This window comes from Larus michahellis, chromosome 10, assembly GCF_964199755.1.
Source record: "Larus michahellis chromosome 10, bLarMic1.1, whole genome shotgun sequence".
Lineage (NCBI taxonomy): Eukaryota > Metazoa > Chordata > Aves > Charadriiformes > Laridae > Larus > Larus michahellis.
This window is the reverse complement of record NC_133905.1, coordinates 19,777,168-19,800,925: the sequence shown is the minus strand read 5'-3', so window position 1 is coordinate 19,800,925 and position 23,758 is coordinate 19,777,168. Positions and strand designations below refer to the sequence as shown.

At 52.6% G+C, this 23,758-nt stretch overlaps 1 protein-coding gene across 1 annotated transcript; it reads right to left on the bottom strand.

Moving 5' to 3' along the window:
- Nucleotides 1-1,026: 1,026 nt before the first annotated feature.
- Nucleotides 1,027-23,738, bottom strand: TRAIP (TRAF interacting protein). The gene is made up of 15 exons (XM_074602425.1): nucleotides 23,460-23,738; nucleotides 22,134-22,191; nucleotides 20,765-20,848; nucleotides 16,530-16,569; nucleotides 13,742-13,869; nucleotides 10,888-10,982; nucleotides 10,187-10,300; nucleotides 9,162-9,249; nucleotides 7,528-7,617; nucleotides 7,208-7,296; nucleotides 6,301-6,456; nucleotides 6,055-6,103; nucleotides 5,386-5,511; nucleotides 4,782-4,832; nucleotides 1,027-3,298 (listed from the first exon to the last, which is right to left on the bottom strand). The coding sequence occupies exons 1-15, from the start codon at nucleotides 23,555-23,557 to the stop codon at nucleotides 3,167-3,169; spliced, it is 1,398 nt and encodes a 465-aa protein (XP_074458526.1). The 5' UTR covers nucleotides 23,558-23,738; the 3' UTR covers nucleotides 1,027-3,166.
- Nucleotides 23,739-23,758: the final 20 nt, after the last annotated feature.

Genomic DNA, 23,758 nt, shown 5'->3' with positions numbered 1-23,758 from the left:
ATGGGCTCACGCGCTCTCCCCGATGCCCGGGCTCAGCCGGTGAGCACCCGGGGAGGTCACGGGAGCCCAGCCAACAGCACCCCCCTTCCCCACGAGGTCACAGGCCATGCCCTCTCTCCATGACGTCACGGTCCACCTGATGATGTCAGAGAGCACTGGGGAGAGAGCGCCCAGCCCAGCCGGCGGCTCCCGCAATTCCCCTTCCCCCAGATCGCGCCCGTAGTTAATGAGTGGAGCCGATAATTAACGCCGCCGGCATCAGAGCGGAGCGCGGCTCCCGCGGGTCCCGGCCCGGCCCGGGGCGGAGCCGCCGCCCCGAGGCCACCCCGATGGGCTCAGCCCCTCCGCCTCCCGCCGCCGCGCACCGAGCCCGCCCCGGCCGCCGGGCCCCGGCTGCCACCCCGCGGCCGCCGGCTCCGCTGCATCGGGCCCGGAGGAGGGACCTCCCCGAGAGCGTCCCCTGGGTCCCGGCCGCAGCAGGGACCGGGAGCTGCCCCCCCGCCCTCGCCCCCAGCGCCGGGGGGCGGGTAAGGGGAGGAGGAACGTTCGAGGAGCTGCAACCCCGAGCAAGGGGCAAAAGGCTCCGGTTTGTGGCGGGGGCAAGGCATTGAGTGCAATAAACCAGAATAAAAACGCATCAGAAGCAACTTCCACAAGCAGCAAGTGCAGGGAAAGGAAGTGGGAATGGAGGAAAGGGCCAGAAAAATGGCCAGAGCAGAAAAAAAAAAAAAACTGGTTTGGTTTGGGTTCGTTTCTTGGCTTTGGGTTTTTTTTTTTTTCCCCTCTTGGTTTCGCTTTTTTGTGGTTTTGGGTTTTTTTCTCCCAAACACAGACAACTCAAATCATCCAGCTTAAACTCGGCGGCCAGCAGCCGACAGTCCTGCCTCAAACCAGCCTTGGTGCCAAATCCCAGGAAAGCGGCTCAGGCCATGCCAGCTTGGGAGAGTGCGGGAGACAGCGCCCAGGCAGGCAGCGGGCAGGGCCAACAGCGAGTGACACCAAAATGAAGCTCCTTTGCTCACCACAGAACTTTTGACCCCAGGACGAGTTTATTTCCAAATAGAGATCAGATTAAAGCAATGGCGTGGCTCGAGCAGAGGACAGGGGGGGCTCGAGCAGGCACAAATAGCTCCCCCTTCGTCTCTGACAGGTCCCCAAAGCAGGCCTAGAGCAGGAGACCCCCAAAAGCCCTTCTCCACGCCTCCACCGCAGGCTGAGATGGACTCTCCCCTCCAGCACCCCAACGCAGAAGCCCACGTCCCTCCGCAGCCACGTCCCCAGAGGTGTCCTGCCGCCTTCTTAGAAGGGTCTCCCCAAATGTGCTTCAGGCCAGAGAGATCTAGAGTAAATTCATCACTTTTTTTACACATGCAGGTACCTAACCTTGAAGAGCACACCATGCCAGGGGTCAGGAAAATGGTCCCTGTGGAGCCTCTCCAGGCTTCTCTGCTCCAAAATTAACTCTGCTTGATCAAGCCCCCCCTCTCTTCCCCCCCAAGATTGTTTTCCATCCCTCTGAACCCTCTTTTCATGATCCTTTGGACTCTCCACCCCATTCCACGCTGGTCAGCAGTCAGCCCCAAGTGATACAGGCAAGACACGGCCCATCTTCTGCAGGCATCGGGGGGCAATGGTTTTAAACTAGTGCAGGGCGGGTTTAGATTAGACATTAGGAACAAGTTCTGTACAACGAGGGTGGTGAGGCGGTGGAACAGGTTGCCCAGAGAGGTGGTGGAGGCCCCATCCCTGGAGATATTCAAGGCCAGGCTGGATGAGGCTCTGAGCAACCTGATCTATTTGAAGATGTCTCTGCTGCCCGCAGGGGGGTTGGCCTAGATGGCCTTTAGAGGTCCCTTCCAACCCAGCCCAGTCTATGATTCTACGACTGGCCTCACCCACTGCCCTGGGGATCGGCACCACTTTCATCACGGCTTCACCCCCCACAGCCCTTCCCTGCAGCAGAGACCCATCTCCTGGGAGCTGGCACCAAAGGGTGAGGCGCACCCATCACCCCCGTGCTCAGCGCCCGAGCTGCAACAGGGAGGAAACCACGCTGTGTTAACAAGTGTGCACGGCCGGGTATTTTATTCCCTAAAGACATGTTTTTAGCCAGCGCAGGTACTGAGGCTTTCAGCCTGAAGCGGCTGGAAATGGGAACCATCACAAACTCGTGCAGTAGAGTGCCGTAGCGAGGTACCTCACCAAGTCTTCTCTGAGCAACTTGAACAGCTCTGCTTCAACCGTGGGGCAAGAGGAGACCAGTGAGCTCCTGCCCCACGTCTTTGGCTGAGGAACCCCAAACAGGTTCAGTCTCCCTGCCACCCCTGAAGGGAGCCCTTCTCCAGCACTTCTTCAGGCCGTTCCAAACCCTCAAATCACTAAGCAAACCAGTTTCAAAAGAACAAAGCACCCTGCAACCTCATTTAAAAAATTAGAAATTCATACAAACAAAGTTTCACACCAACACATGCCAAGAACAGAGGTTGCATCAGCACATCGACCTTCGTTTCCAAGCAGGGCAGGGGGTCACCCCCGACACCCTCCTCCCCAGGTCAGCAAAAACACAGTGGAATTCACGGCCCAGACCAGGGCAAGGCAGAACCGCCCCCAGGTCAGACTTGTGGGTCTCCCCAACCCACGCAGGCCTGAAGCAAAGGGAAAGTGATCGATTTGATGGTGAACATACAGCCACCCTGCAGCCACGCAGGCCAGGGCCGCTCTGCCCTGTGCACACTTCTTCCTCCAGGAAACTTTCTTGGAACTATTTACACCAGGCACAGAGCTGGTCCAGGTCCCTTCTCCCGGTTCTTGCTCCAGACTGACGTCCCAGGTACCGTTTCCACACCTCTCGCTTGCAGCTGCATCCAAGAAGTGCAGTTCTACCTGATGTCAGAGCGCCCAACAGCAGAGCTCTGAGCAGGAAGGTAAGAAAACCCTGTTTATTCTGCACAAAAATAGGTAAAATGAGGGGGGTAAACCAGTCCAAGCATTAGCCGGAGGCTTGGTCTCCTGTCAGCTTGCTGCAAGGCCAGGATTCTCCCCAGGCCAGCTCATCTCACCCACGCTGCACAGCAGTGGTTGCGTGTTGCTCTGTGCCGGGCCCTGGGCGAGCGTGCCCTGCCCTGCGGCCGCCCTGCACGGCCGCTCCCCGGGAAGGCAGGGGCTGTCACTGCAGGAAACTGTCCAGTCTGGCTTGGCTGCTGCTGGAGGAAGATGCGGAGGGAGCTGCAGACGCTGGCCTGGAGACATTCTTCTTCTTGCTCCTCACTGCTAACGGACGGATTTCTGACAGGTTTGTCTGAAGGTAAAACTGTCAAGGAAGGTACAGAGCAATGCCCTGAGGATGCAAGTGACCCAATACCTGCTGCAGACCAGCCTGAACCGCAGACCTGGGACCCAGACATACGTTTACAGCCAAAGAAAAAACTCGTGCAGGCTTTGCCCCCTACCCACAACAGCAGAGCTCAGATGTGCTCCTGTCCCACGAATCAAGGGATGCTTCCCACTTCTACAGAATCATAGAGTGTGTTGGGTTGGAAGGGACCTTTAAAGGTCACCTAATCCAACCCCCAAATGCTACCCCAAATGCTTCAATGCTACCTCTCCTATCCTCTTGCACACAAAACAGTACTGAAGCTCTAACAGAGCTTCAAGACCTCCCCTGTGCAAGGAAAGGCACAGCAGCCAGAGCCTGCAGCCTCCCAAGGCAGAACAACCCCAAGACAAGAGCCCTTGGAGCAGACAGTCCTGTAACTCACATGGCATCATACAAGTCTTCAGAGACATTTAGTTTTTGCCACTTCTGTGTCTCTGAAGTGTAAAAGGTCTTGCCCAGCCACTCGCTGCAGCACTGAAAGGCAGGAGCAGGCCAGGCTAGCAGAACTGCAGGGTTACCCAAACCAGCACACCGGCTTAGACAAGTGAGCTGCTCCCTCTATCAGCCATGCGCGAGGGGCAGCGCTGGGACGGTTGCCCACCTTCTCCATTCACCTCAGGCGAGCAGCAGGGGCACATCTGGCCCCAGAGACCTGGCTCCAGCATCTCCCTGCATTAGGTACCTCCACCCCTCCACAGCGAGGCCACAAGAGCAGCAGCCCACAGCTTCCCAGCTGGTCCCACCACCCAAGCTGATCCCTTCTGCTCTGCTTCAGCTTCCTGATTTTCTACAAAGAGCAAAAAAACCCTCAAAACCAACACCGGGAGCCACAGTGGTGTCAGAGCCAGAGTACCTACCACACACCCCTCTGACAGTACTGCCTGAGGAAGGCAGGTGAGGGGCAGCCCCCCCAGGGGAGGGGACGCTGCTCCTGCGTGAGGAGTGGGAGTCAGAGCAGCTCCCCACGCACTGGGTGAGCTCGGCCCACCCGCTCCTCACCTGCTGCAGGGCAGGCACGGCCGAGCAGCAGCGTCCCACAGGAACGAAGGCTTCGGCTGCGCGGGCTGGCAGACATGTGGCCAGGAAAAAGCTGCGCTACACTGCTGCTCAGAGATCCCACAGGCACAGGCAATCCCTGCAATTTGTACCGATTTCTAGTTGAATCTCTTCTCTGAATGAGCCACCTCTGATAATGCTCTCAGCAAGTTCAGGTCCTTCACGCCTTTGCTGAGCTCAGACTTGTTTAGAATCAGACAGAGAGAAATTAACGGTTCCTTGAGGGTCCTAGCTCATTTTTTGTTGACTGGGGGGCAGGACTCCCCAAGATGCCTGAAACTGAAGAGGAGGAACAGACACGAGGTTCCCACAGCATCACTACTGCCAGGCAAGCTGCAGGAAAGGATACAGGCTGTATGAACTTTGTTCTGCCGCCCAAGCCATCATACCCCATCCTCACCTAGAAGAGAGAAAGAAATGAGCCTGGAGCAGCAGCACAGAGCCTTGGCTACCTCTGCTCGTGTTGGTTATGGGGAAGCAGGAGCATTACAGGCCACAGGTTCTGGGTAGGGGTTACAAGCACCTGGAAACACTCAGTACTTGTGTTAATCCCTCACCTTTGTAAATAAGACAGACCCAAGGTTATTAGGAAAGTTTGGGTATCTTGGGCACTTACGGAAGCAAGCCAAGCCTTCCATGAAGCAAGAAGGCTTAGGATTTTGTCACTAGGACTGAGGGATAAGAGGAAAACACCCCAGGCTCCAAGGAGGTGGAGAAATGGGACATGGACAGCCATTTAATTTAACCTGCTGCCAGGAAGGGAATGAGCATCTGTCATCCCTGGAGCTCTGCAGGACTGGGAAGTAGCCAGGTTCATGCTCCAAGATTTATTTTCCACATGCTGTATGTGGGAAGGTAAAAGCCTCATTTGCTTTGTCCTGTAGGGTCACTTCAGGACAGAGGTGTGCAGTGCCAGCCCTCAACAAGCTCACCAACTGGACAGTCATACTTACAGTGCCTGTGTTCTTGTGGGGACCCAGCAAGCTACCCGAAGATGGCTTCTTGGCGAGAACAGAGTTCCTGATGTATGTTGGCAGGAGTCCTTTAAGAGCATCAGCCTCCAGATCATCTGCCCAGTTCTGTCCCACAAAATAATGAGAAAAGCCCTTTAACCAGCATGATCTGCTGAATTTAGTCCACATACGGGGAGCACTAATAACGCAGACAGCTATTTAGGGTAATAGTTACTGCTGTACCACATGTCAAGCCAAAGAACAGCAGCTTCAAACCTCCCACTGCGGCTCATGTGGAACGGCACCTGGGAGGCAGGACACTGCACTCCGCAAGCCTGGGAGAACAGCCCCCTTTGCTGACCCCACAGCCCTTGCGGTCAGCCCCACCTCCTGTTTGCCAAGCGCATTTGAGGCAGGATAATCAGCAAGAAGCACGTGGGTCTCCATCTTCCCTCTCCTGCCCAATTCCAGGAGGCCTGAGGCAGCAATAGAGTGTTTCTAGGAGACTGTCAAGCAAAGCACTTTGAAGGATGTGCTGTGGTTCTATAGATGGGCCTCTCTACGGTCACAGAGTCTCCCGCATGGGGAAAATGGGTCCCTTATCCCAAGCTGTTAATAATAACAGCAGAATCAAAGAGGTGATACAGAAATCAAGATTAGTCCTCTTACCTCCACCGTTTCCTTCAAAACTTTCTTTGCCAGATTTACCACAGGAGGCCTGTAAGAAGCACAAGGAGCAAATCAGCAGAGATTTATTGTTCAAGTGCAGCTGGCAAGGACAGACAAGGCCAAGCAAATGACGGCAAAACTTGCAGCACGACATCAGGCAGCTGGAGAGCTATCTGATCTCACACAGCAACTTTCAAAGAAAAGAGACTTTGATCTCTTTTAGAAGCAGAAAGAGGGAAAACTCACGGCTTTTTATCCAGCTTCTGCCTTTTTGCAGGGTTGAAGAGCGATCTGCAGGGCTGATGCTCAGGGGTGTCCACATCAAAAGTGGCATCCAGATTGATCTCATCACTGTGGACTGGGCAGTGGAGCTTCGGGTGCCGCAGTTCCACAGGAGTGGGGCTGCAAGGCCACGCAAAGTGTCAGCCATCAGGAGGCCACCGCCTGCCACCCAGCCAACGAGAGGAAGACAGAGCTACGCGCTACATGGTTGAGTTGCCAGACAGCAGTGGGACCAGGACCAGAGCCCCCTTCTGCTTACAAGTCACAGAAAGGACAATCCAAATCCCAGAGTCTGTAGTCAATGTCCCAAACTACTGTTCACCCTCGGATGTCCTGTGCTATAACAGCAGCACCCTGAGCCCAGGGAAACAGTGGCACACTGCTGCCCTGTGTACACAGCCCAGCTTGCTGCACTTCAGTAATAGCACAAGCTCCTCAGTAGAAAGAGTTTGGTAAGAATGTGAAAAATGCCCTTTTTCAGGCTAGGTTCCTCTGCCTGGCAAAGATCTCCAGTCCCCATGTGCCAGCACACGCTTGCTAAAAGACCAACTCTGAGGCAACCAGAAGAGCAGCTTTAGGGGTACTTCCCTGTCAGGACACAGTGACAAAGAGTTTCTCAAAACCTAGCCCATTCATCCACCCCTTCCTGACCCAAACCCTGCAACACACACTTTTTCCAGGCAAACCAAACACCATCTTGTCAGCAAGAAGAAAACACCCAAAATAGGATACAAGCAACAAGACAACCATGCTACTGCAGTGCCTGACAGACTATCACGTCTCTGCCTTCCCAGCTAGTTAAACTGTCAACTCTTACTTTGGACCTGCCATCTCCATCCTCGGCCTGTATCCAAGGAGGCACTTCACTAACCTTTCAAAGACAAGTCGACTGAGTGTCTCTCTGGTTACAGATGGGACCTTCAGAGTATCCTGCAGGATGTCTATCTTCTTCTTCAAACTCTGGAGGGAGGAGGGGAAGCAGACCACAAGATAAGGAAAGATTTAGTAGTGTATACTTTGTCCTTTTTTCATAAATCAGCCTCAGGTGGAGCTCAGAGGTGGGGCCGATAAGAGAGGTAAGGTGGACTCGGTAACCTAGTCACTGAACAAGAGCCAGCATAACTCCTGGCTTTGCAGCTGCAGGCCGTGGCCAGCTGCCAGTTACTGCAGATCGAGGAATGGTATTCTCACCAATATCTCCTTGTCCGCATTCTTCAGATCCTTCTGGGTGCTTTTTAACTCCTCGTTTGTCTTCTCCAACTCTGAAACCGTTTTCTGCAGCTGCAGAATAAAGCGCCCCCAAACAGCAGAGTGCTGGTTATAACACTGTAGGTAAGAGAGACTGCGGATCCCCCATGAAAGCAGTATGCCCTGCGGCACATGCTACTTTCCCGTTCCAGAGCTCAGTTTTCCTGTGGCAGTCTCTGACCAATCTCTCCTGTATCAGAGCAATGGAATTGCCTGCCCACTTCCTCAAGCTGCCTGCAGAGGGATCTCCAGGGCTGCTTGCCCAACACAAACCTTTCTATAGCATTTCCCGAGCATTTATGCCTGATGGTGACGGCTTTTCCCTGCTCTAACGTTCGGTGACTGCATTCTGAATTCCTGAAGGACCCCAGAGCACAGGAATTAAAAACCACAGGCTAGGGGATGGTTGTGCATCAGCAGTACTGGCACACGGACAAGCCTGATTCAACAGGCAAGCGTGCCAGGAGCAGGGGGTCGAGGAGTGGACTGCTACCACATCAGAGACTTGTGTGGGTTCAGGAGTCTGAGCCAGACCACAAAGTGTCGGTACAGTCAGCTTTACATCAGCCGAGCCCGGAGCCTTGAGTGCACTGACTCGCATCCTCCTGACCCGAGCCGGTGATTGCAGTTTGGCACTGACTCAAGCCGAAGCAGGCCGATTCCAGCAGCAGCACCTCGTGTAGGGGGTTAACTCACTCGGGGAGCAGCACAGCAACCTGAGGACCTCCTCCTCCATTTGAGGGGACCACAAGAGCTATGGCCAGCTAACAAAAGTAGGCCAAATCCACCCACAGACTCTCACTTTGTGAGCTTGGACACGGGCCTGCCCCAGGGAACACCTGCGCCTCGGAGAGCAAGGCTACACACACATTTTTCATGGGGACTTGCTACCAAAACTGACAGAAAGCAATCCCCGACCTGAGCTAAGAGAGCCCAGCCAGGCCTGGAGCAGGGGGAGCACAGCAACAGAGGCAAGTCAGCAGCTCCAAGCTCTGCGCCAGGTCAGGACCAGCCCAGGCAGACTCGGTGCAGAGCCACCTGCACGTCCTCTCCACGTCCTCTCCACACCTCGGGGACCTCTCCTGCCTGGGCCCAGCATCACACAGGAGTTGGTTCGGTTGGCTGAAGGCACAAGGCTGGGCGTGATTGTGGTTGTGTCAAGTCAGGGCTAAGCCCTACTCAACTGGTGCTAGCTCTAAACCCCTTCCCACCTTTCCTAGGGGCCCGATTCTGCAGCAGGAACTAGCTCATGCTCAGCAGTGTGGCAGGATGAAGGTAGTGCTGCTTCCAGAGCCCACTGCTTTGCAGTCCAGGCTCCCTGCCAAACTGTCTGGCTCTGCATATGCTGCCCCACCAGTGTCCCCAGAGACTGCACTCCTGACAACAGCCCATGAGCTGCTCGCTCACCGCAGCATCACACCCTGACCCAGAAGCCCCAGCCTGACACTTCCACACCACCTGTACCACTCAAGCAGGGCTCAGCATGGGAGGGGGTCACTGCAGAGGGTTTGGGACACAGTTATTGACGGGGATCTACAGACCAGATGTCACCCTGACGACTCGCACTCTCCCTTTACCTTGTTATTGACAGAAAACAGCTCCTTCTTCAGCTTCTCTGTCATCTCACTAGAGATCTTCCGAGCCTCCTTCAAGTTTTCATATTCCCTGCAGAGACCAGAAGAGTTACGCTGTGTTTACAATGGGATTGAGCTAGAACTTCTCAGAGACAACCCATGCCTCTTAATTTGAAGCTCTGGAACTGCAGAGCCACCGGAGAAAACCCAGGAGACATAAAGCCCTTAAGGGAACAGAGATGAGTGTACCAAAACTGACCAACAGTGTGTCAAACATATTGCTATACCATGGGGAAGAAAATCTGCATGGGATACCATGCCTGAGAACAGGGTCTGAACAGATTTCACCAGCAAAATGGAAACCAGATCCAGAGACATTACAGTTGCCAGTGGAAAAGACAGACAACAGAGCAGCCTCCATGCTGGAAGCAAATACAGGACTTTGCTTTAAGTGACTTTTCAGAGACTTCACACTATTGGCCATGCGCATTCATTCCCAATTACGCCACAGGGACACTTGCCTCATTACAGCTTTGTATCAAAGCTGCAATTATTCAGCTGCCATCAGAAGGGACCCAAAGAAGCTGTGGGTTTTGCCCAGCAGGACCAGATGGATTTCTAGGTAGGGGAGGGCAGCACTGCAGATTCGCCTTGCCAGAGAGTGCTTGAGCCCACAGCTGCACAGTGCAATGCAGCAGAGGGTACAACCTGGAGCCCCCCATCCACTCATTTTCCCCCAGGCGTGAGAGAAGAGAAGGAATAATCATCATCACCTTATAGGTGCACTGACAACTCTGGAGACAGTTCCCATGGTGACACACATGTCACTACAGTGACAACAGGAACAGTTCAGTGTGACAAGCTCCAATCTAGGTCCCCAGGATCTGTCAGTCAAAACCCAGTGGAGGCCCAAACAGGCAGCAAGAGCCCCACAGAGCCTGTTGTGCCTGCTGGTACTCAGCAGAGGGGTCTCCCTGGGCACACCCAGGACACTAGAAGCCAGCCAGCCCCAAGCCTGTAGCACCTACTTTTTCAGCGAGACACAGTAGATCGCAAGCTGTTCCACTGCTGCCTGCCCAACTCCCATCTCTCTGATCATCTCCTCCACTTCGGGGCGCTGGCTCTGAAGCAACAGCTCAATCCTGCACAAAAAAAGAAGTACCTTCAGCTCATGAGTCACAAACAGAGCTGGGAAAGAGATTGGAGCCCTGCTTCCCTCCAACGAACCGGTGCAGCCTAAGCTCCCACTGCAGGCACTCTGGATGCCATGGCGGGGAAGAGAGAGACAACTGCCCCACCACAAGCAGGGCTTTTTGCTAGGGAAGAGTAACACTACATGGACAGACTAGAGAAGGGGCAGCCATACCCACATACTGCACATGGGGACAACGTCCCAGCTCTTGGGCCCTATAGCTGACACCGTTCCTGGGCTCTGCCCCAGTGTCTCCTGATAACAGGAACAGCACATAGCCATGCTGGGAGCACTGGAGTTGAGGCCAGTCTGCACACAGTACCATGCCTTACTGCTGTTTAGGGAGAGCAGCCACCTGGAAACATAGCAGGGGCAAGAGCAGGCCTGCTAATGCAGCAGTTTCCAACCTTATGGGGTAAAATGACCAAGCACGTGGAGGTGGATGTTGCAGCAGGCACTGCAGGAGCCCTCCCTCCCTGAGGAGCGGAGAAGCATGCAGCCCAGACCGCAAGGCCCAGGGAGAGGCTGGGATCTCACCGCTCCATGCTTCTCAGCTTGTTTCGCAGACGGCGGGCCTCTTCCTTTGAACTTCTGTTATCCTCCTGCTGCTGCTCCAGGAATTTCATCTGCTTCTGCAGAGAAGCAAGCACACACAGACTGTTAGGAAGGCTCCAGGGATTGTTAGAGAAACATCCTGGCTTATGCGCACTGCGGGCAGCTGGGAGCATACATTGGCTCTTAATGCTATCACCACCTCAGCAGCCCAGGATTACGGAGAGTTTAGCTCCCTCCCCGCTGCACCCCTAGCTCTGCTCCTTGCAAGCGCAGCAGGGTCTCAGTGCTAATCGCAAGATGAGTCTGGTGCTGAAGCTGCGTCGCAGCCTCCTTTCTGCTGCGAGCGTTTGTGGGGCTGTGCAGTACCCCGTCTACAGCAACAATTTGTTTTTCAAAAGCAAGGGAGTCCACGGCAAGCAAACCTTGCTATTGCTTTCTCCTCCATGCACAGCTGATCTCTTTTCCTTTAGCCTCCCAATTCTCCTTGCTATTAGCTGCTTAAAGCAGAAATAGGAATGCTGAGTGGGTCTCTTCCGGGAGACCTCAGCCAAACCAGACACCTACCCAGCACTTCTCTCACCTGCCTGGAAAGGCTGCAAGCCGATTGCAGCCATCACCTTTCCAGGCTTTCCAGCAGCAGGCAGCAGTAACAGAGAACCTCAGCTGAGCTGAAAAAGCACAGATCTGCAGTGTGGCAGAGGACAGGGGAAAGCTGGCCTGATTTAGCACCGTTCCAATGCATCTGCCTTGTCTAGGTTTGTGTGTGCCTGGGCACCTCACACAGCGCCTTCAAAAGGCTCTGGGCCTGGTTTAAGCACAGTGCTAACTCCAGGGAGAGGCCTCACCAAAGACCATCACCTCATAAAGCTCCCTTCCATGCAGAAGTGAAAGGATTTTATCTGCTTCCTACCACAGAAACGAAACAGCTGTGAAACTGCTGGGACTTTGCAGAGGGACAGCGTTGCAGGTTCACATGTTACTCTTGCTTAGGCAGAGCCCAGCTTTGGCTCTTCCTAACCAGAGCCCTCTACACTTCAGATCCCCAAAGCAGTGTTTTGTACCAGGTTGGAGCAGAGTCCCTTGCCTCAGACGGCCTGAAACAGCAGCAAATTCTCACACAAAGGTTCAGCAGCAGCTGACAGTGCCAGCAGAAGACAAGAACGGCCCACAGCCTGTGGGCTTGACCTGCGTCACAGCTAGTTAAGCTTGTATTTTCACTGCAGAAGTTTAGTGCTTTAATCTTTAATGATGAAGTATAAGACAGCGCTTGGCATTCAGCTTGGAAACCTCGTACACCACAGAAAAGATACCTCCAGGTCCCTAATCCTTCTGCCCTGCCTAGCTTTCATTAAAAGGACTTAACCACACACAGAAGGTTTTGCAACAGGCAAGATAACCACAGAGCCTCCTCCTGAGGTGCCAAGGCAGGAAAGCCAAGCACAGAGATGTTGAGTTGAGCAGCAAATACCAGCTTCCACTGTGACAATTGTTTCTGCAGGAGCAGGGAGCATCAAAAGTATCCTGCCACTGGTAGACCTGGGATCCCAGGAGCATGTCTGGCATGGCACAGACCCAGGCCACCTTTGCACCCAAGCAGATTGGATATAAACCCATGGTCAGGGAAAAAAACATTGTGCTGGCTCACAGCAAGACCTGTCTGGCATTAATTCCTTACTATATCTCTCCTTCTGCCCTGTGACAGCACCACGTTGCTAATGTCAGGCAGACCTCCTGGACTGGTTCCTCTCAGGAAGAGCCCAGCTGCAAGACGACCCCACAACCCATCTATAAGCTCTCCCTGGGCCACTTGACCTTGGAGGTCAAGGAACACGATGCAGTTTAGGCTCTTGGGTTGGACCCGTAGCCCAAGGGGCAGAGATCTTGGGAACTGCAGTTGACCCCTACCCTGCCTTTCAGCCTGCAGCTCACAACCCCACCTGCCTGAACCCCATCTTCTTGTGACCAGCACGTCATCTTCACACAGAGGAGACTGCCCATCCCAGCCCACCGCCAAGGCAAAGTCACTCTGCTCACTACAAGACATCCCAACAAAGCAGCTCCTGCTCTTACCATCTTCCACTTGCTGTTTACGCATAGTACATGACTACACACTGAGTCACTGCACGCTGAAACACAACAGGAATATTTGATCCCTGGACTTCACACATTACTAACCTAACCGAAGGAAAGCCCTGGCAACAGAACAAAGACAGGAGAGTTAGCTGGATCAAATCCCACTCAGCTGAAGCTTGCAACTCCCCCTCCACATATTTCAGTTTGATTTCTCCTCCAATCAAACCAAGAAACTAATTTTCCTTGAATCCCGCCTGGTCTAAACCCATTTCAGAAGAACATTCTACCACGGGGAGCCGGTGTTTCGGCAATGGAGCGCTGGGGCCAGTTCCCACTCTTGGTTCATGCTGCTACCTTTATGATCAGCAGTACCACTTCATTAGCAAGGCTCAGCCAGCATCCCCCAAGGCTGGGCTGGCGTCTCTCCCCCATTTCAGCCACCTCTGCCTTGAGCCTGCAGCCACTCGTATGCAAAACACAGGCCCTGGCTTTTATGCCTCTGAATCACGCCTGGGGTGGAGTGCACTCAAGACCTCAAGACCAGCGACACCACTTGCTTCAGGTTAATAAACCCAACACAAAAACCCAGCTACACTGCCCTTCTGTCATTCAGAGATGAAGGAGACAGGAGTCTCAAGGCACTAGATCCAAACTCCCACCAGCGCAATCTCTTTATTAGCAGGGCTTGCAGAGACCTTCAACAAAACTAACACCAACTGTACAATGGTTAGTGCCAAAGTCCTGCCAGGGATGGGAAAGGTACCTTGAGAGAGGAGCACAGCATCTCTGTCTCTCCCAGCACCTTCTGGAGCGATTCTATTGTGGCATTGCGCACATCCAGTGTGTCCCTCAGCCCATCCACAACTGCCTGGCATTCCCGCTTTTCTTTCTCTGGAAAAGAAAAAAAGAAAAAGGTTATGACTCGGTAACCCAGACTTCAGCTGCCCCACAGCAGCAGGAGCACAACAAACAGACACTGCTTGCAGTCTCAGGCTCCAGGCTGCAAGAAGTTGGCCGTTCCTGTAGAGAGCCATTTCCCTAAGTGCTGTCTGCACCAGGGTCTGTACTGAGCAATTGCTTCTCCCAGTGCCAGCAGGCTTCAAGATTTTCTTCACTAAAGATAACAAGTTCCCTTTAATAGCTTTCCAGCGCCAGCCCCGCTAGCATTAAGCTGATGCATCTTAACTCTTGCATGCTCTCAAAGCCAGGCTTCCACAAAGAAAACATCTCTCTTGAGTTACACTGAGCTGCCGCAGAGCTGGAGAGCAGAGTCCTGAGCTCAGCCACTCCACATGGAACCTTACAAGCGGGGAAGCCCTTCGGGGGCTGTCGGGCGGCTGCGTACAGCGATCCACCACGCTGCTGCGTCACCACGCTGCTGCAACTACCCTCACCACAGCACCTACATCGAAGGGCAAGAGGCAGTAAAGCAGAGCTCTGCTGGGCTCTGGGGACTTTGCGGAAGATGCGACAGCTTAAGTAGATTCCCCAGAGCACCCACTTTTTGCAGGTCACAAAACCTTTGAATCCTCCTGTCCCTTCCCCAGAAAAGCAATCCAGGAACAAAGCACGTGCCTCTGACCACCAGAGAGAAGGGGATGGAAAACAACACCAGATTTCAATTTGTTTTGTCAAGAGAAGGGAAGAACAGCTCACAGAGCAGCCACCACCATCAGGAGCTGACAGACCTGAGCATGGAACAGCTAGCGCCACTGGAAAGCTCGAAGCAGCTGGGCAATGAGGGAAAGTAGCAACCCCCCTTCATCTAACCCCACTGAGAGCAGGGTGGAGTCTTCAGCTCAGCATCTTCTGCCTTTGCTAAAATTGTCCGTGGCTCCAGCCTGACGATAGTGGAGAGACAGTCAGAGCCCTTCCAAAAAGCTGTTTCTCCTTACAAGCAATCCAGTTTCAAATTTGCCACCATGTCCCACGGAAGCATGACCTGCAGTGCAGCTTCACTGCTCGATCAGACAGTAAAAGAGCCACATGGGACTGGGGAAGAAGAGAGGAACATATCCCAGCAGAGGCACGCAGGTGGCTAGGGAAACACAGATTTCTGAGTACAGCATTTTTTCTCCATTGATCTGAATAACCCTTCCTCTGAGGCAGCACAGCCTGGAGATGTTCCCTTGGCATTTGCAGGGACTCCACATCCACCAAGAGAGTTAGGGCTTCCCCCTCCTCCGTTCCCAGTTGCCCAGAGGCAGATGGCAGGAGTCAAGCCTCCCCGTGCTGCAGGAATGAGTTTTCAGCTCATTCGGAGTGCCTCCCACAGTGCCTGCTGGGTCTACGCGTAGCTCCGCACCTCTAGAGCCATTTGCAAGCTGATCAGAGACTGGCAATTACACAGCTCCTCTACAGCACACAGCACAGACCACATCTTTAAGCAAAGAATTTATACACAAGAACCACCAGAGAGCAGAGTGCCCACAGCAAAAGAGGCAGGAGGTGGGAAGGAGCTTCTCGTTTCCAATATGAACAAAGAATGGGACAGGGAATGTCAAATCCAACCTCTACTCACCAGAAGCCGAGAAGACGAGCAGGCCTTCGAGCAGTTTTTCTTGGATAACATCCTAGCAAGAATCCCAGCCACCTTCCCCAGAAGATCTGGCGCTCTACCAAGTCACTAAACTCAACCAAGCTGGCAAGAGAACAGGCCTCAGAATAGAGACGTGCAGACCATCCAATTCTGCTCTCAGGCTAAGGATTGAATCCTCAATCTACTGGCTATTCATGTCTGTCTCGTGCACGCAGGGAAGGCAGAGGAAAGACGACTCTCAGGGCGTGGGTGAGCCCCCAGCATTCTTTAGATTTTTTTTTTTCTTCCCTTCTGCTAGTGTGTCTTTGGATTTCTGTCACTCAGACTGACATTTTCCTTTCGCTGCTCATGACTCATGTTCTGATGACAGGCTGCCTACAGACGATGCTTAAAACCCATCGACAAGTCTCCAGGGCTTTTGCTTTTCCTGCCTCCCTCAAACATCCTCTAAAATTAAAGATGGGAAGATGGAAACGCACACACTGAACTCCGTCTGCTCTTTGCGCGACACATGTGGCACTGCAACAGCCAAACAAATCCAAAGCCCTCCCACTGCTGCTTTTGGGCACCACTTTTACCCCCTCATCTGTTAGAAGGAACAAACCTTTGCCATGTACAGCTGTGAATTTCCCAGTGAGCAAACCAAGGGTTTTGCTTTCAGCAACCCTGCTCCAGATATGGCTGTGCTACGCTTTTGTAGCTTGTGATTAGGAACCGGGGCAAAAAAATTGCATCTATGTCTCTAAACTTGCAGAGCGCTCCCCAATTACAGCAGAACTGGGCCAGGCTGCGGACTCTGGCTCTGTCATAGAAGCTTTATACAGCTTTAGGTGGTCTCGCTTTGGAAAAATCTCCAGCAAAACAGTTTGCAGCCTGCACCATTCCCTTGGCTTCAGAGAGAGATGGGCTCTGCGTAGGGGTTCCTCAGGGCTGGACAAAGCACCTAGCACAGACAGAGCCGAGGACCCACCGATCGCAGGCTGCTGGTCGCCCGCAGGCAGCTGGAACTCACCTTTCGTGGAGAGCTGAGCCTTCACCTTGTCCAGTTCATTCTGAAACACAACACAGAAAACACGATTAGGAAACACCTTGCAGTGGAGCTTTCGCCAGATCTTAAAAGGACCTGAGAGGTTTCTCGGCAGGACATTTGCACCATCCAGGTGCTAAGAAAGGAATATGGTAACAGCAAGCACCAAGCAACAAGCAAGTACTATCACAGGGAACGCAAAGAGCACCTCCAACTGGCATTCTTCAGGGGGAGAAGAGAAGATCCCAGTTTCGTCTTAGCCTTGTCAACCTTGTGTTTCTCACACTGTCAGTCATCTTGTTTTAGCTGAATAATTTTGGAAAGCTCTCAGGGAAACACAGGAAATCAGACAGGAACAATTTTTATAACATTTTACCTAAACAAGGCAATAAGGCAGGGATGTTGCCAGACTATGCGGATTGAGGGTTGCTTTGAACTGATGTGAACTTTAATCAGGTGCAGGTGGGAGACAGGAGGGCATGTCCAAACATCTGAAAAGGTAACCAAGCATACGATCAAAAGGCACCAGCTAGCATTCTGACAGACACTAAACTCACTGCAGCTCGGGATGCTGATATGAGCAAACAGCTCAGTCAAATGGCCATAAACAGATCACCAACAAACCAATCCATGCCAAACTGAGGGCATGTAACATCTCCTGGGTGCCACAAGGGTCTGGGGAAGGTCAAATGTTTCTAACGCCTTCATTAAGGATCAGAAAGAGGGAGCAAATGCCCCATAGTTTAAATTACAGATGATGAAGGGATATGACTTAAGAACGCTGGCAGATAGCCAAAGGAAATGTAGAGAGGTTACAAAGAGAGGCTATCTATATATATTATGTATATTTTTAAAAAGAAACAGAGTGAGAGAGAGAAACATATACAGGAAAGAGTCAACAGAAGATGACTTAAAAAGCTGTGTTAGAGAACTGCAGAGGAAAGCACATAACAAGTCAGGCAGGAACTGCAGTGGAATAAAACCACAATAAAATGCCAACACAGTACTGAAGCAGAGCACACAAATCTGTGCAACCCAGAAAGCCACATGCAAATCTGAGCTGAGAATAGCACTACCAGTGACCGTGGATCTGACAGGACCAGAGCAAAGCTCCGCTAGTGATTAAATAAAGGCAGGAAAGAGAATATGGGATGTAAAGCTCAGTAAGCAGAAGGGACTCAACGCAAAGCCTAGCAGAGCTGACTTGGATTTGCCCCCGGGGGGACAACAGCTGGAGGGCTGACATGGAATTAGCTCTGCTGCAGGAACTATCCTGAAGTAGCTTCCTCAGAGTCCTATTCAGGAACGATTAGTGAGCTCACAAGATGTGCTAATTAGCCTAATAGCAAAGAAATCCCAGGCTACTGCGGGCAGCTATGTAACATTACCTCATTCATCAACTTAATCTGAACTCCCTCATCCTCCACCTCTGCTCCTAAAGGCTGCTCCCAGTTTTCACTCCTCTCATAGAAGCTCTCCTCTCTCTGACAGCCTGAGGTACAAGACCGCATTTTCCCCAAGATCAAATGAGTTTATCCTGACCACACACAGGCAGCTGTCCCCCCAGGTTTCTAGCCTCCAGCAGGTTTACAGGCAGGAATTCTTCTCCTCCTCCTGTCTCCTTTTCACCAAGCTGAACAAGCTGAAATCTCCTAGTCTCCTTTGGAAGAAGGGCTCTCAGCTCTCCGGATCATGAGCTACTGGAAGTGTCAGGTTCCAGATGAGCCTCACTGAGGTGTTACACCACAAAACTCACGCTCTTCCTGCTCTGGGAACAGCCACATGGAGACTGTTCTGATCACTGAGGACCATCTTTAAGAGCAACAGAGGATAAACCAAGGCTCAGCACCCAGAAGCGCTTGGACACGTCACAGTGTTCTGTGCCTGTGGTCTGCAGCTACCCCAGGGAACCAAGTTCCCTCCAGTGTTTCAGATGAAACTGATGCTTGGTGATGGGAAGCAAAGCAGCCCCAGCACTCCTTTGTAAATATTTCATAGCAGAAGTGAGAGTAAAGAATAATATGAAACACAATTATTATCCAAAAGATAATGTGAATAATTCTGCAACAACAGGAAGACATTTCAGATTATGAGGGAGCTCTTCTGAGCTCCTTACAACTGGGTGCATAAGACTGGTTCTCAGAAGAGCATCCCAAGCTTGTCTCCCCAAGAGAAGCAGACCACAGCTCTGCACTCAGCTTTTCAGCACGCTGAAGCACGCTCCTTTGCACCCCAGTCCAACCTTTTCATGGCAGGAGGCCAACTGCTCATTTCAGGACATCTGTGGGCTGCACAGATAGAGCTCCAGTTGATTACAGAGCTGAGTACCACTCTATGCCCAGGCTCTTCGAGGGACAAGCAGTGGTTGGGAACAAACCCTGTATTTGGGGGCTTTTTCAGGTGAAATCACTTCAGGCTGAGGAAGTCACCAATTATTTTCTCAGCTTCTAAAGAGTCTGAGAGCAGTCCACTATGTGTCTGCTTCACTGAACTCCTGCCCAGGCCAGAAGCAGATACCCCATTGCAGACAGAACTCCAGTCTAGCTGGACATTAAATCCCACCCACGATGGTTGCCCATGTTATTAAGATGCTCCGTGTCCTCCAGAAACAATGCAGCACACAACACAGAACTGGTGACAAACCAGCATCCGCCCAGCAACAACACAAATCAGTGCACGGGGCTGTAAATACCCATACAAACTAACGATGCTGATCTACACAGAAAATATTTGGTTCTTTCCAATCAGATAGTGACCTCAGTGCTCTCATTAGGAACACTGCACACTCAGGGCTAGATGTTGCTCTGGTGGCCACACAACAAACTTTGTAGGAGCATGATGAGTTACCATCAAGCTTGTTGAGCAGAAGCGGCTCCACAGTCCTGCCCTTGAGCAAGGGAGCAGCTTTTCAGCACAGCCGCTCTGGAGGGGAAGGCTGGGGGAACTCATCTTAGATCCCGGGGTGGGGGTGAAAGGGAACAGAAAGCTTTTCTAGGGCAATTTTCTCCAGTCAACCCATTTCTGAGTCACTCATCTATTTACACTTGCGAGAACAGATCTGAATATGTACTAAAGGCAATGTTTATCTGCTCCGAGCCATTGCTTTGCTTCTAGGGCACACAGCTTCAAGTGCCCAGAGGTGCTTTTTCATTTCCTCAGCACACATACTTTGGCCTTCAGTTTCTTTATTAGCAGTCTTTGAGAATGACAGTGCTACTGACATTATAGTCTGGCTGGCTTTATTTTAAAAACATACGATATACATATAGCATTGTCATGGCAACTGCTAATTATGGTAATTGCTGCACATGCTGATTCTAAACACAAGAGGGTACAGGCATCCCATTATACCAAGGTCAACCAATTACTTTTTTTTTTGGAACACATAACTCCAAGACATAAGGAGCCATGCTTCATCCACACTAAACAAAGGAGAACATGGAACAGCCACTCTGCATTCTTCCTGTCCCACCTCCAGCCCTCTGCACCTAAGGATGGCACTTGGAGAACATCACCCAACACCCCAGCTCCAGCCAGGATCTGCCCCGAAGGACCCAGCCTCAGCACTGCCCACTGTCCACCACTACTGGTGCAGCTTCAGGCAGTCCTTTTTCTAATTTCTCTTGGGGAACCAAGACTTTACCACCACCTTGCCCCACTTCCTTACAGTCTGTGCAAATGAACCTGCCTGCACAGCAGTGAGGAAGTGACACTTCCTTCAGCAGCCCCAGAGAGGTTAGCAGGGCTCACGCACAACTGAGCCACAGACACCAGCAGCAATTCATTGCACTTGGGAGTTTCCTCCTCCTGCCTTTCGGAAAAGCTTTGTAGCTTCATCTCCAAGGTTTCAAGACCCAAGGGAGAAGCAGCAGTTGGATGTTTATTTGATGCTGCTTCAGGAGGTTTCCAGGTAAGGTGAGAACCACAAGGAAAAGCAGTGAAGTAGAGGAGGCTTCTTGAGTCACCACAAGAGATTTGGTCGTAGGAACTCTAAGCCACCACAGGGAGACTTCCTTACAACACAGCTGAGACTGGGCGAGGACTAAGAGGGAAAACAGAGACAGGCAGGAGATACTAATGTGCTTCAGGTCTCAAACATGAGCACAGCACAATGAGCATCAGCTCAGGAAGCAGCTGTTGGCAGAGAACCAGCAGCCCAGCCCAAGCCACACTTCCAAGATGCTCAAGCATCACACAGTAGAAGAACCCAGTCAAATTACCTGCAAAGTCTCTGCATCTGGTGCCGTCTGCTCCTCCAAGGCAACATCAAAAAACAACTTATTGATGATGTGTCTTTTGCTGACCTAAACACAGGAGACAGAAGAGGTTAATGGGCACGGATATGGAAACACAACAGACATGGAAGACAATCAGAGAGGGAGAAGGTCCCATCTTGTCAAAAGGCCATGAAAGGCGAGTCAGATAACGTTCTTGACGCCATTAGTGACGATGCTCTGCTTTGGCTCATCAGCACAGCAGCAGACACCACCACCCCCCCTCACCCCCAACACAGCTTTGGGAGCACGACTCCAGCCAAGCTCCTGAGCCGCAGCAGAAAGATTCAGGCATTTCTGAATCAAGCGCAGTCTGTTCTCTGGCAGCTAAGGCCCAAGCAGCTGACGCTGAGCTAACACGATGCCAAATCCTAAGACAGAAGTACGTGCTGCTTTCTGCAGGCAGAAGGTGCTGTAATTGAATTTGATAGCTCTCCACACCTCCCCCATGCAGTTACAGCTTTGTGTTTTAAGTATTATATACAGTCATGACACCAGCTAATTGCATAGTTACTGCTACATAAGATGTTATTTCGCGATAACTCCATGGTAACCCAGAGATGTAAGAGGCAGTGAAGAACAGAGGGAATCAACAAGTCAGGGAAGGAACAAGGGCCAAGACCTTGAGAGGAAGAAAGAAGCACGAACATAGAACAAGCCCAAACTGCAGCTGGCTAAAAACCTACATCTGAGCATAAGGCAACATCTCCTGCAGACACTACGCGCCAAGACCTACTGGTGGCATCAAGGCTGGTGACACAAGAGACTTCAAAGAAGTTCAGGTCCCAATTAAGCCACTGGGTCCCCAAGCCTTGACTTCTCGTCTCAGAAGCAGAGCACATCTCTCCTTCCCTCCCCAGCCTTTGCTTTTCTCAACAGAGGGCTGAGTGCCACAAAGCAAGGACTCAATTTTAAGAATCACGTGCAGCAGAATGGGCTGCTCACCTGATGGCAAGCAGCAGGGTACTCTAGAAATGCAACTCTCATGTCCTGATTAACCCCTTCCAGCCCTTTCTATTATCATGCCAATACCTACTCAGCCTAAATAACAGCAGTGAAAACCCAGAGACACTTCCTAGAGAAGCTACAATACAGACAGCAGGAAGACACCCTGATCAGAAGGGGGGCTGAGGGAAGTTCAGCCTCTAAGCCTTTGGGGAGATATTTTTAGGGAGAGAAAGTTCTCGCCACTTCATACCACAAACCTTTTCCTTGTGTCACCACAGGCCCAGACTATGGCTCCTTGGTGCCGCTTAGCAGAGCATCACGCCACAGAAATACAAAAGTGTACAGAGGTACAATACAACGGTTTTACCTGGATTCTGCACTGCGGGCAGGTGCGGCTTGGTGCTGTGTCAAACCACTGGGTGAGACTGAGAAAGGAAAAGAAAATATACAGTAAATCCTTAAAATCCAAAAGCACTGCTCCCAGGGGCCACCCCCCAACTCACCAGGAGACAGCAGGAGGTGACTCCTTTTTACAAACTAAAAACAGACACGCAAACATTTAGTCCAGAGGTGCAGCTAACGGGAACGTCATGTTCCAGCAGGCGCACTCTACCTTCGCCTCCGAGACAATTCCCAGCTGAATTTAGCGTGCGAGCTTATCTTTACCAGGGCAGAGTTTTTACAGAGCTCAGATCTCCCTGGGAGAAAGTCTTTGAACAACTGTAGCTTTGCAGGAGTGAACGGATCCACACGCGGAGCAGCACAAGAGCTGCTATATCAGGATACAACAGCCAAGAGATCCCCAGTTTGGTCAGCTCCAAAGGGTGCCACTGACACCAAACATGTGTCTACGGAGCGAGGGAGATGGGGCCGGTCTCTGCTCCGAGACGATGAATGCAAACCTGTCAGGCTCCCCAGGAGAGCTACTAATGCATTTTGCAACCAAGCCATCACGTCACACTCGGAACAGTTTATTTTTGGAGCAGGATAACAATCTGGAGCTGGCAGGTTAGCTTTGGAAGCTCTCCCTCCTCCGTTGGTTGTTAGAGGAGAGCGAGCCTGAGCTGTGCTGCTAGTTAAGAAGTGACCATTGCACCTGCGAGCGATGGTACCTCTCCAAGTTAGTTAGCCAAGGAGAAAAGCAAATGCCTGCTCCCTCCCCACATGCAGAATTTATTTCCTCAGAAGAACCATTCCCTTCCAACATAAACACTGGCAGAACCGTTCCAGCAAAAGCATGAAATTGCCTGGGAAGCTTCACTCATAATCTAACACCGCTCCTTCCAGATAAACACCCTGTGTAGGAGCAATCTGCTGGCACCGGCCCTTCTGGAGAAGGAAGGGCCACAGGCAGAGGAGCGACAATGCGGCCAAGGCTCCCGCGGCAGCTTTGTGAGGTCTTTTAAATCCCTGCAAAGCGGAATCGCTGCCGCTACGGGTGACACAGCGGGACGAGGCCGTGCCCGCCGCAACCGAGTCACGGCCGGTGCCAGCAGCGCCGCGAAGGCCCAAAGCCCCCTCAGGGGGGAGCAGCGGGGCCTCCGGGGGAAGGGGCGACTGGGCGGGACGGCTGCGGGCGCCGGCTCGCCCCGGCTGAGAGAACCCGCAGCCCTACTGGGGGAGGTGCCGGGGCCGCCCGGAGCACCCACCCCGCTCCCCGCCACAGGACGGCCCCGGCGGGTAGGCCGCTCACCAGGTGCGGTGGAAGGTGTGCCCGCAGGGTACGGCCGCCACGTCCCGTTCGTTGTCGAAGAAGTCGGAGCAGATAGTGCAGTGGGCGCGGATGGGCATGGCGGGCGGTGGGGAGGGGGTAGGGTGCGCTGAGGGGGGCGGTCGGGATGCGGCCCCCGGTACCGGAACGCCGGCGCGGCCCTGCGCGATTCAAATCCGGCCGCGCGCCCGCCGCTTCCGGCCCGGCCCGGAAGTGACCTCACGGGACGAGCGCGGGCCCCGAGCTCCCCGCTCCCTGGCCAAGCGCGGGGGCGTGGCCGG

Bases quoted from the DNA above. Each gene is read 5' to 3' on its own strand.
- TRAIP (XM_074602425.1), bottom strand. From the start codon at position 23,557: ATGCCCATCCGCGCCCACTGCACTATCTGCTCCGACTTCTTCGACAAC. The intron at 22,192-23,459 runs GTGAGCGGCCTA...TTCCTTTCTCAG, and splicing joins CACACCTTCCACCGCACCTG to TCTCACCCAGTGGTTTGACA. The intron at 10,301-10,887 runs GTGAGATCCCAG...TTTTTTGTGCAG, and splicing joins AAGCTGAGAAGCATGGAGCG to GATTGAGCTGTTGCTTCAGA.